Below are 13811 nucleotides of genomic sequence, written 5' to 3'. Positions count from 1 at the left end.
TTTCTACTCCAGACTCAGTCCACTGCTTCCGCAGGTCCCCCAAGGTCTGGAATCGGTCCTGCTCCACAATCTTACTCAGGGTCCGGTCACCTCTTCTCGTTGTGCAGCGTTTTTTTGCCACACCTTTTCCTTCTCACAGACTTCCCACTGAGGTGCCTTGATACAGCACTCTGGGAACAGTCTATTCGTTCAGAAATTTCTTTCTGTGTCTTATCCTCTCGCTTGAGGGTGTCAATGATGGCCTTCTGGACAGCAGTCAGGTCGGCAGTCTTACCCATGATTGTGGTTTTGAGTAATGAGCCAGGCTGGGAGTTTTTAAAAGCCTAAGGAATCTTTTGCAGGTGTTTAGAGTTAATTAGTTGATTCAGATGATTAGGTTAATAGCTTGTTTAGAGAACCTTTTCATGATATGCTAATTTTTTGAGATTTTGGGAATTTTGGGTTTTCATGAGCTGTATGCCAAAATCAATCAAAATCAATCAATTTTTATTATTACATTATGAAGAATAAAAAATATATGAAGAATAAAAAATATTTGAAGAATGAATTATAGAAAATGTACGTATCCTTCCATCAGCCCAGACGAATGGTCCATGCTGCCCACTTGTGGCAACAACTCTAATCTATTTATTGTGCTCAGTCACAGCGCAGCGTCTTAAAGCACTCATCAGTGTCAGAATGTTTGAGATATTCAATCAAGTAAAAGGAGGCAAGATTTAGGGTCTACAGAAATCGATCAGTACGACACTTTTTAATGCTTGACGAATGCGAGCCAAGGTAAGATAAGCAGTTGAAAATGACGAGACAGTACAGCACTATTTATGACCGTTTAATTTAAATAAAAAGTTAAACATCAGACATTAATTTACAGGGATGCAAACTGACCTTTATTAATTCCTCAGATTATAATGTATTTGTCGTTTTTTTATTTTTTATTTTATTGTTTTTGCAATCATTTGAAAATGATTCATAAAACTACATTTTATTTTTAAACTTACACTAAAACTGGTGTCCAGTTTTGTCTAATGTCTGGTGTTAGGCACGTGTCATATACTAAAATAAATTATGTAATTTGCTAATTAGTTCATATGCATTATTTTACACAAGTTTGTTTTTATGTTTTTTGAAAGAAGGCTGCATTTATTGATCACAAATACAGGAAAAACTAAAATATTAATACAATTTCAAATAGCTGTGACCTGTGATCAAAGCAGAATGTTAAGCCAATTTTCCTCGATGTCAAGTGACCTTGCAGAAATCATTATAATGTGCTGTATTTTTCATAAACATGATCATTTTTATACTCTTTTCCACAATTGGAGCTCTATTCCATAAAATGGCAGGAAATGTCAAGCTCCTGAAATGACAAATAATATAACCACTAGAAAGGCACCATAAAACAGACCACAGACTGATTTGGAGGTATTCAACTTTAGTGATATTAAACTTCCCTGTACGGAAAAATTTGCCATGTGCACCAGAACAGACAAATCATAATGTAAATAATAATGCCAGTCATTCATTAATGTTAATAACCATTTCAAAAATAAATAAATTAATTAATAAATAGCATTTATATTTCTGTATGAATAGCATTTAAATTTGTATGATAATAAGTGTTGATAGCTGCTGGGTTTGCGTGTTGCGAGCTGGGTGTGACGGGCCGCTTTATGCTAGAGATGCAAGAATTTAGTTATTTCACCAGCAAGCTGCAACTGCATCACAAAACTCATAATCCATCCACCATCCATCTGCAACAATGTTTTTGACCAATTTTCGAAGCCGCACCTGCCCGCCATCCGCTGATTGTTTAAAGATCTATGGGTGATGCAAGGCGCTGCTGATGTGAGCCGTGAGGCTCTTGCCTGTTCTAGAAAGGATACCGATCCAATGTAGCAAATATATTTAAAGCCTAAAGTCCCTACTAGTATAGTCTATTGGCTAATACTAATATTACCGTATATCCCTAGAATATCAAAACTCCATCTCCTATCGATGCACAGGGACAAAAATAAATAAATAGCCTAAATAAAACAGATATCGGTAAACCTGACCTTACCTCAATAGGCTACTACAGTTTTATAATTGTAATAAAAAACACAATTTGGCATCTTTTCAACATGCTGCTATTTCACCCACTAGTAATTAATGCCTATTGCACTTTATTTGTTTTTTTGCAAAAAGAAAGAAAGCTCAAATAAAATAACCAGCCATTCACATCACAGGCTAATCAACTCTACACACTGGCATGTCAGGGTCACGACTGGGACAAGCCTGAAGAAATGAAACCGTTCATTTTAACTGCGTGTGAAGAGAGCAAGTCTTTTTCAGGCAGACTGTGCAATTCATTTTATACCAGCAGGCCGAACAATCATACAAGAACCAAACTACAGAGCCTCGATATTAAAGAAACGTCGACTCTATTCATTCACTGAAAGTCCACCGCACAACAGTGCAGCCTGCACATTTACATTTTTAATTGTCCATAACAAACCCAAAACTTGCCTGCTTGCCTTGCACATCTATTTAATGGGCAAAGTTTTCAGACTATTTTTCTTACCTTCTTTTTTTGCTGTGGATGTTATTTAGCTTCTAGAAGATTAGCTCTTTGGTTCTTCTGAACATCTCGCGCTGTCATTTCTGATCATTCTCTGATCTCATAATCTGTCTCTCTTTTAAATGCCTATTCCCCGAGTGGTATTCGAATGATTGTGGCTACAATGATTGGCTGTTTTAAAATAGAACTAATATCGAAACCAAATAACCCAGGCCGTCTCATCTACGAGACGTTTAGGCCTCCAGACTGACAGCTGGACTCATAGCTTACAGGTTTGCTCAGTGGCCTATCAGGAGCTGCAACGAGATGCGGCGTGATGGGAGATGAATCATCATCGGTCATCTTGCACTGTATTTTACTTTCTTATGGCACACTGGAGAGGAAAAAATGCTGGAAGGCCACTTCAGACAACAATATATAACAATGTGTGTGTGTATATATATATATATATATATATATATATATATATATATATATATATATATATATATATATATATATATATATATATATATATATATATATATAATTTTTTTTTTTGTTGTTGTTTTTTTTTGATTGGTTCAACTGCCACACGCCCGAATATAATTAAAGTCACGGCTATAACTGCCTACCGTGCATCTCTACTTTGTGCCAGAAAGTCCTGGGCCACTTTTTTGCCCCAGTCCACCCTTGATCCCCCTCTTGTTTTTACATCAACCTGCTCATCACATGCACTTATCTTTATGTGTTTCTAAGTGATGTAGAAATGGCGCTTGTGCATGAGACATGAATACCGCTCACATTTAAAGGAAGTGTATATAAGATTGTGGCCAAAACTGGTACTGCAATTACTATCCCCCCTCTCCCCCTGACTCGGGGTTGTCAGATAGGCTGCAGGATCAGCAGGAACGTTTGTAGCTGCAGCTGTGGTAACTAGAGCAGATCTGGCAACCCGGATGCCTAACACTACTGACTTTGTGATTGGCCGATAGGTGGAGGGTGGAGCTTCAGGCCAAAACACAACATGTCAACATCAACATCAGCTGAGGGCTGCAACAACAACTTTTAAATGACAATATCCTGGCCGGACTACTGCTTTCAGTGATAGAAGTATTTAAAATGAATATGATTTATTAATGTCTAGTGACAAATGAGGGCCATTTAATGATTAATTAAAATATATTTCTTACATACAGTTCCTTTAAGGTCAAGCACTAGATTCCACATTTTATTTTATTTTTCTTAAGTATTCGGATGATAAAACGTGTGAATATATCTTATATCATATACTTCCATTGAGAAGTCCTACCTCATTTATATCTATGAATCTGAATAATATAGAAACTTATGGTTGGACTCTTTTAAGATGAATTAGCAAGCTACTGCCTAGCACAACCATAGCAACTACCCACAAAACCCAAGCAATGCCCCAGAGACTCTGAACATCTGTGTGAATTAGTAAATACAGGGAAAGTTGTTAAGGCGACCTCAACTTTTTTGGAAGAAAATGTAAAAATCTGTTTTCTGCTGGTGCCTTCAGTGTGTTTTGTGACTGCGCTGTCTAATTTGTTTACTCGTTTGAAATCTCTGTTCAAATTAAGTTAATATAATCAGTATGTACTATGTAATAATGAATCTTTGGACACCACTAGTCAAATTAAACTTAAATGAGACAAGTAAGAGAGCCCTGCACCAGCAGGCTCTTCATAGAGCTGTGTCTCCGGCAGTGGGAGGTTGTCTGTCATGGCAGATCGAGTGGACTCTAATGAGGGGCTCGATAGCCGTCCTCCTGACAGCCTCAATCTCGGAGAGCACTAACAAGATGGTCACCTGATGCAATATTCTGATTCAGTGACAGAGCCCCAAAGTCCATTCTAATGTCGGAGTCCTGTGGCAATAATGCACATTGCTGTGGTGACACCTTAAGAACCCACTCACTCATAATGTAGTATTCATCATACTAGCACCCACACTCTGCTTGGTGTCGCTAGTTCAGAAAACTTGGATTGAAAACTCATACTTAATAAATGGTGATTAAACTGACACAATAGAGTGCAACAGTCAGTAAAAACACTTCATTTTCTCCATAGCAATATGGAATAGATTTCAGATACAGTGAGCTATGAGGTTGTTAATCAGTGGTATCTGCTTCTACTGAAGACTTCAGCTCGCATTATTTAAGCTTCATTTTAAAATAATCATGTTTAACAAGGAAATTCCTGGTGAAATACTACATTATCCATCATCTTGCCAGCGCCGCCCACTTCTTAGTATTGTGTCCCCCTTTTGCTGCCCACTCCACTGTGGACCTGAAGGTGTGGTATCTGGCACTAAGATGTTAGCAGCAGATCCTCTGCCAAGTCCTGTAAGTTGTGAGGTGGGGCCTCCATGGATCAGACTTGTTTGTTCAGCACATCCCACGGATGTCAAAGTAACATCCAAATGAATGGCAGAACCCGAGGTTTCCCACCAGAACATTTCCCGAAGCATCACACTGCCTCCACCAGCTTGTCTTCTTCCCAATAGTGCATCCTGGTGCCATGTGTTCCCCAGGTAAGAGACACAGGCCATCCACATGATGTAACAGAAAACGTGATTCATCAGACCAGGCCACCTTCTTCTATTTCTCCGAGGTACAGTTCTGATGCTCATGTGTCCACTGTTGGTGCTTTCGGTGATGGACAGGGGTCAGCTTGAGCACCCTGACTGGCCTGTGGCTATGAAGCCCCATTTGCAACAAACTGCGATGCACTGTGTATTTTAACTTCCTGTCAGAACCAGCATTAACTTCTTGAGCAGTTGGAGCTACAGTAGCTCATCTATTTGATCGGACCACATGGGCCAGCCTTCGCTCCCCACGTGCATCAATGAGCCTTGGCCACCCATGACCCTGTCGCCTGTTCACCACTATTTCTTCCTTGAACGTCTTTTGATAGATATTGCCAACTGCAGACTGGGAACATCACACAAGCTAATCACATCTGCATTTTTGGAGATGCCCAGACCCAGTCAGCTAGCATAACAATTTGGCCTTTGTCTAACTCGCTCAAAAATCCCCCTTATGCTTGGTGATTTTTCCTGCTTCTAACACATCAACTTTGGGGACAAAATGTTAACTTGCTGCCTAATATATCTGCCTAATAAAACACACACACACACACACACACACACACACACACACACACACACACACGCACACAACGCATGGTTGGGACCATTCCTACTCAAATCTCAATGCCTGACCAAAAAACTAATCCAAAGTTTTCCCCACACAAGTTTTGCAGTGGATTCAAGTTGGTATACACATATTTGCAAAAGGTAGCTTGGTTTGAAAGTGACTTCCTTGAGAGATGTGCTTCATACCAGAGATGGTCTTATTATTGGGAGATACCAAGGTCTGTGGCTCTACCATTAAAGAAAGCCTAATGGCCGACTTGAATCATAAACACAGAAAAATAGGGTGTCAAAATTGAACCTTTAGAGGTACAACAGCTTGTCGCTGGGGCAGTACCCTTAAAAGGACATCTTTGTACCCTTTTTTACCACAAAAAAAGTTCATAGTAGTACCTTAAAGGAACACTCCACTTTTTTTGAAAATAGGCTCATTTTCCAAGTCCCTTAGAGTTAAACAGTTGAGTTTTACCATTTTTGAATCCATTCAGCCGATCTCTGTATCTGGCAGTAGCACTTTTAGCGTAGCTTAGCATACATCATTGAATCAGATTAGACCATTAGCATCGCTCTCAAAGACTTTTACTATATTTTCCTATTTAAAACTTGCCCCTTCTGTAGTTACATCGTGTACTAAGACCAAGGTACTATGTTCTGCGAAATATCACTGCGCTGCTGCACCCATTGCATGGCAGCAAAGTTCCCTGATTATTACACAGGAATGAGAGAATAGTCTATAATCGGTCTAAAAATCAAAACTTTTAATTTTCCGTTGGTCTTAGTACACGATGTAACTACAGAATAGTAATGTTTTAAATGGGAAAAATATTATCTTTGAAAAAATAAAGTCTTTAGTCATTTTTGAGAGCGATGCTAATGGTCTATTCTGATTCTATGATGTATGCTAAGCTACGCTAAAAGGGCTACCGCCAGATACAGAGATCGGCTGAATGGATTCAAAAACGGTAAAACTCAACTGTTTAACTCTAAGGGACTTGGAAAATGAGCCTATTTTCAAAAAAAGTGGAGTGTTCCTTTAAGGTACGCATTTGTACTCAAAGGTACTAATATGCACCTTTTAGGAGTAAAAAAGGTACGAAGATGTCCTTTTAAGGGTACTGCCCCAGCGACAAGCTGTTGTACCCCTAAAGGTTCAATTTTGACACCCTATTTTTCTGTGTGTATGTGCTACATTATTGCCTGAATTTCTTTCAGAGTTGTGCGACAGTCTGTTTGCGGCTATCATAGAAAGGAATGAAAATGTGGCCATACCTTTAAATATCAAAATATCCAACCAAGTGCTATTTATTAGATAAACATAATATATAGAAATAGAACTACTTTTCAGTAACGCTTTACAATAAGGTTCTGTTTCACAGTGTCATGTGAGATCCCAACCACAACCTGATATTGTGTATATGATCATTTATTTGTATCTGATTTTTGTGTATTCTGATAATGTGATCTGTAATTGAAAAGACATTAACATATTTTCATGATTAAGAATAAATACCCTCTTTTCTATAATTTCTAATCAGCCAAATAAAGTCGCTTTCAAAAGGTCAACCAATGAAGTAGATTTGGGGTCCAGTAGGTTAAGGATTCTGCGGGGGAACAGGATTCTGCATAATAGCAGTTTTGGGGGGTAAAAAAATCAGCTGACTAAGTTTGGGTCAGAGGCCCCGCAGATTTCAGTGCCCCTGGATAATGTTAATATCGGTCTTGTTAGCAAGGTTGTTTCGCGGTACCAGGACATGATTTTATTTTTTACCCAAATCTACATCTCCACATGTATCCTCTAAATGCATGCTGTTAAATGAAGGATTTCATCGTCAGCACATCACTGCTAATTAGCATGCCTCCGCCAGCCACGCTAGCGCTACAGAGTCAAGGGCCTCTGTCAGCAGTTTATGAACATGTGTTAGGCCGGCCCAGACGCTCATTAGCCAGTAGCAGAGTTGGCTCACATAGCTGCAGTCCGGTCTGCAGAGCGCATGCCAAAGTACATTCATCTTTCCTGTGATTATCACAATGTGAACATGTTTAGCGATGGATGGATGAACGAGCATGTTAAAAATGACAATGTCACCTCGCATTTGTTTTATTTGACCCAGAGACATTTTTCATGCGAGCGAGGAGAAAATGTCCATTTTGGCTCGTCACCTCAAAATATGGCAGCGGAATGTGTGTGTTTTGCATTCACCACTGATTTCTCGCTCCACACATTCTCATTTATATTTATCAGGGCACAACAGGCGTGACCTCCAGCTTTACGGTTTGGTGCTAGTGGGCACTGATGATCCATTTGTTTACCGCTAGGCTATATGTGTGTATGCGAGTATGTGAGAGAGGATCGCGAGGCTCTTCGGCCTCTGCCAAATGCACTGCCAGTTGGTCCGTGTAGTGCGCGCGAGAGAAACTGACCCGAGAGAGCGTTTTTGCGCTCGTGCCAAGCCTGTAGCGTGTAGAGTGCCAGACTCTCCCACACTTTACGGACTGGTGTTAACAGTGTTCTCTCAACACCAGGCAGGCATGATAAAGTCCAACCGCTGGGAATGACTGTATCGAGGAATGACGCTGTGTGAGTGAGATATGTGGGGCTAGTGAGTGAGCGCTGCCCCCCTTAAGGGACGTCTGTCTGCACTGTGGAAGATATTCGTTATTGAATCGTCTTCAGACCTCCTGTGTAGGTAAATAACCGAGCCCTGCCGCTGTGATCTCACCCAAAACAACTGATGGCTAAATCGCAAAAAGCCATTCGTTAATATCTCATCCCATGAAGACCAAAACTGGCTCTTTTGGAAATCCATGGATGGATTTTTACTTCATAACAAGTTTGCACTTCTTGACTAGCCAATTGATGTCGATTACCTGGAGTTTGAGAAAAGATTTAATATGTACAATGCCTCCAAAATAGTATTTAGGTCATTAGACCACAATTAAAGGAATAGTTCACCCAAAAATTGTAATTAGCCCATGATTTACTCACCCATAAGCCATCCTAGGTGTATATGACATTCTTCTTTTAGATGGATACAATCAGAGTTATATTTAAAAAAAATGTCCTGGCCCTTCCAATGAATGGCTGTTTCTGTTTTGAAGTCCATAAAAGTTCATCTATCCATCATAAATGTGCTCCACGGTGTTTATAAAGGCCTTCTGAATATCCCTGTTTAAAAGTTAATAAAATGTAATTTCTAACTTCCGTTACCTGTCCTGAGCCACATTTCTAATTTAACTCTGCTCAGTCTGGAAGAAGAATGTCATATATACCTAGGATGGCTTGAGTGTAAATCATGGGCTAATTTTCATTTTTGAGTGATCTATTCCTTTAAGCAGTTTTTGAATGTCAACGCCGTAAATTCCAGTCACATTTACCATTGTTTGGCACATTTTATTGGATAAAATATGGTTATTTTAATAGAAATCCACGCAATCAATAATCTCGCAAGAATTCACCTTGCACTTTTTGTTCAAGTTCAATTTGGTCACACAAATTTGCAAAAAGCTGTTTGGTTTGTGTGAGCTGTTCTTCATACATTTCATACAATAAACTTTTGACAATAGCTCTCAGAAGATTTTGGCTGAAAATTTGACCATGCCTAAAGAAAAAAATATATCCAACCAAGCATAACAACGTCTAAGAAAAGCAAAAGTAACAATAGGTTAATTAACATGATCAAAACTAACAACAAACAGCAGTTTTGCAGCATGTCTTAATCTTGCATTGAACATATACTATTGTTAATTGATCATTTTAACTTTTTTTTTTTTGCAGTCAATGTAACAATTATTTTGTACTTTGTTTCTATACTCCTCTAAAATGAATTAATTGGTTACCTGGGAAAGAAGCCATACATTCAGTCATTAAAAGTATGTCTGTTGTATTTGTGCCATGTCTTGGGTGTAATTAACAAAAACAGCTAAATGTGTTAACAAATATGTATTTGTTTGTGGGATGAGAGAGAAATAATTAATGAGGTGGAACAAGACTCTGCATGTGAGTGGAGGATTTTTCCATGCTGTAATTGTTTTATGAGATTACTTTATAAAATGGGTTCAATTACTTTTGATGCACAAGTCAATAGGTCACATTACCATACACTGTAATCTGAACCGGAGGACCCACACACATGCACCTTCGTCACAGATAGCAGACGATTTAAGGGTACGGTAGGCAATTTTAGAGAGGCTAGCAATAGCAAGCTAGATTTAAAAGCATAAGATCCCAGAGCGTTCTCCAAAGCCACGTCCCCTCCAAAACACACAAATGCATACAGCAGTCTGCAAAGTGTCACGAGAGACCACTTTACATTACCATAGTGCACCTTAATTTTCACAATTTCGTATTACAGGAGCAAATCTTAACTTGATTTAGGATTCTTATCCTATCTTACAAAATCTCATCTTTTCTGTAGTTAGGAAATCTTAAACAGCTCCATGGATCTGTCAGGTCTGTTACCAAGCAACCAAAAATGCGCAAACTGCTTCGGAGGTAAACCTAAAATCAAAATGGAGAAACAATCACTTAAAGAACAATCAGGAATGCTTCGTGACGGCTCCGTTGGCCTCTGTAATGTTGGTCGCAATTCGTCAACTAACTGCAAAATCACGTTGCGGGAGTCTGTAATTATTTATGATTATTTTATCATCAAAGCACCGCAGATCCTCTGGGTCCTCCAAAAGTCTCTTCACCATCAAACGTGGCTGCTCTTCGTCTTGTATAATCAATAAACATAATGCTTTCTCGAAAAATGCTTTTGTACTGATTTTTACCATTGGATTTCAAAAAAGGTTTGGTGTTAGCACGCCAGTGGGTTTGTCCTTGCCGAGTTAAGATGCTTCTGTAATACCTATTTCCTAACCATAGTTAAGATTTTGCATTTAAGAAATGCCATTATGTATAAGCTTTAGTCCTAAATGCGGTCCGTACTGAAATTGCCATGCCACATGAAGTTGCCACATTTACCAAACAGATAAGATAGGATTCTAAAGTTAAGATGTTTCTGTTATACGCCCCCAGTCCTCTCTCGTCCTTCACTGGTGTCGCTCGTCTTTATATGCCTCCCTCATGCGTGGACTCGTGGCCGGTATTGCTCTCATTCTCAATCACGCAATCTCGTTCGCTCCTCCCAAGTCTCTTGCTCGCCCACCTCACCACAGAATTTGTTTTGCCTACCCTACCTTTAATGCAGTCTTTTCAATGTTTAAACACAACATGGAGCCATCTAAAGAAGTCTGACATTTACTTTAATTTTTCACCCTTAGATTATGTGCGTGGGTGTAAATAAACATTCATGAATTGATTTTGACTGAGCTTGGATTAGTAAAGCACATTAAGCTCTATCTTTAAATATGAATGTGTTCTTTGTGAATCTCTTTACCTTTATCCAGTGGCCTCTAACATCAAAGTAGATAAAGTCCTCAAGAAAAGGAGTAGCTTCATTGTACTTCCAGCTCTTGCAGTAAATGCCACTCAGTCACGAGTATTAAATAAGACTGATTTGATTAATTAGCTTCCCTTGATTAGGTGCATCAAACTAATGAAGCTTAATGAAGGCGTGTCAACAAACAGTTATTTCTATCATTAAAAAAAGAGCTGTTTTGTGTAATATGAAATGCAAAATCTTTCTTGAAACCTTTAAAGAGTTGAACAAATTCATGGTTAGGTTAAACGTTTTTTATATATATATATATATATATATATATATATATATATATATATATATATATATATATATATATATATATATATATATATATATATATATATATATTTCTGGTGCAGATTCAGATTTCTATACTTTCCATTCTCAGGTCAACACGGGAGAGCGAAGATGACGATGACGAAGAGCGGAGAGGAAAGACTTGTACTCTACAGTACCAGAGGGCCATGGTGCGTGTGCTCACACACTTTGTGGCCGAATCCTCTGAGACGCGAGGACAGGTGGCCCACATGTTAGGCAGTGATTGGCAGGTGGATATTACGGAGCTAGTCTGGGACTTCCTGAAAGTAGAGAATCCCCGAATTGCCAGGCTCAGAGAGGGACGTGTTCTGGAGGGCATGGACACAGGCATGACTAGCATTCAGGTATGTGTATAACTTTCAATTCTTGAAAAAAAAAAAACCTTTGTCTGCCATTTCAAAGTCATGTGGTACGACCAAAATGCAACCAAACAAAAGCCAGTAAATCTCTTAACTCTTAAAGACCCAAATATAGAAAACTGTTTCTTTTCACCTTTTACATGTTGCCATAGGAGTCCTCTATTTTAAAAAATAATTTGCTTTATTTCATTATTTTTTACATTTTAGTACGTTTTTAGGAAAGTGTTATTATATTGCAACAATGGGTAGCAGAATTTCAGTGATTTCACTCACTGTCTGAAACAATGTAGAGAACATCTAAGGGTTCATTTGCAGGATGTACTGCTTATGTAGCCCCATACCTGTAGCTTATACACTAATAATCACACAATATTAATAATTTGATTTAATAATTTATCCTCTGACACACACTTTCAGAAATACTCCAGTGGTGTATGAAGGGAGACGGCGTCATTAGTGATATCCTGACCTGTGTTTGGACTGATAAAATGAGCCGGCGATGCCTGGGGCATGTTCTTTGTTCTTGAGCGATTTTTTTGGCATAATGTCCACATGATCATCAGATGGGTGGTCACTGGGTTTTCCTTTTCCAGTTCACATCTCCACATTTCTCTTCATAACTTGTATCAGAATCCATTAAAATATCACTGTTCCCATTTTAGTGGGCATCAATGAAATTATAGAATTTGAAGATACCGTAATACAGTATTTCTTAGCTGGTGGACTTCTGAAATGGGGAAAAAACATATCCCAATTATGCTTACACATTTTAAAGAATTGACACATCCCACATAATTCACACAGTAGAGTCTAGCTAGTTTATTGTGTTCTACTTATCATGCTAATGGCACTTATACCCCCACATTCCAGAACAGTATCACCTGTCCCTCATGCAGATAGCAGATCTTTGGGCAAACAAGTCCAGAAAAGAAAACAGGACCAGTTAAGTATGTTTTATAAATGGTAAGATATAGACAAAGACAACATTTTAAAACTTGTGAATGTTCAAAAACATTGTTTCTATTAGTATTTGTCACACGGAACAGGTGAGAAGTAAAATTCATCCATGTAATGTGCAAGGTGCACAGGTAAATTTAGCTACCCCTTTCACCCAGGGTTGTAAAATTACAGCATTGACATTATAAGCTCAATATCTGATTAAAGCATTCAACAGTACTGTAATATATGCGTTATCTATGCAAATTTTTAATCACATAAACAATTATTTGGGCATTTTACTTACTTGAATGTTGATTTATACACTCACACACGTTTATTTTAGAAGAGATCAAATTGATTTTGTAACAGTGGACCTTAAACACATACCCAGGACATCATTCACTACCTTCCTCATAATTTTTTTAAAAGTTAAACATCAAATGTATTGGTATTCATCAATCAATTCATTATAAACAATATAACAAGAAAGACCTTATTTGAATCTTTAGCGACCCGGATCTATATCTAACACAGATGAATTTCTACCTGTCGTAATGATATAAAACTCTCCTGATATTAGAGTAATAATTACAGAAGAATAAAAGCATGAAAGGGTTCATTTTGGGCAGATGTTCATCAGAGCTCATTTTCCAGTACATTCAGCATCTGGCTCATATTCGCCATCTCAAACATATTCTCAAAACTATCATTTTTAACATCTTCAAAATCAATATTTTGATCGCTGACAGCTTCTTCATCAGATCCACCATCAAGAGACAGTGACACTAATATTTGCTCTGCAGTAAATCACTGAGCCATTTCAAGTTTCGCTGATGATGCTTCCTATTCTTTAGTTTTCTGTCAGCGGTAACTATGAGTGAAACGTCACTTCATCATTGTGTCACATTGCCCTTGTGGAATAAAGGTGAACTGCACTTATTCAATGATCAAAGATTGAATTATTGTTGTGCAGAAAACAGATATACTTACACTGTTACACACCTCGGGTCGTTAGCGACCCTACAAGCTTAAAAAAAGTAAATTTTCTGGACAAAA

The 13811-nt window shown here is 38.3% G+C and overlaps 1 protein-coding gene across 2 annotated transcripts in view; it reads left to right on the top strand.

The window, feature by feature from the left end:
• si:dkeyp-14d3.1 (transmembrane protein 132C) overlaps positions 1–13811 on the top strand; it is a 507611-nt gene that overhangs the window by 472856 nt on the left and 20944 nt on the right. For both annotated transcript variants that reach the window (XM_067413320.1, XM_067413321.1), the window contains one exon: positions 11528–11801. In XM_067413320.1, the coding sequence (XP_067269421.1) occupies positions 11528–11801 (274 nt within the window). The remainder of the gene's footprint in view (positions 1–11527; positions 11802–13811) is intronic.

The sequence above is a fragment of the Pseudorasbora parva genome, chromosome 13 (genome assembly GCF_024679245.1).
Source record: "Pseudorasbora parva isolate DD20220531a chromosome 13, ASM2467924v1, whole genome shotgun sequence".
In the NCBI taxonomy this organism is placed as follows: domain Eukaryota; kingdom Metazoa; phylum Chordata; class Actinopteri; order Cypriniformes; family Gobionidae; genus Pseudorasbora; species Pseudorasbora parva.
Note: the sequence above shows the minus strand (reverse complement) of the source record. Positions and strands in the feature narration are given on the sequence as shown.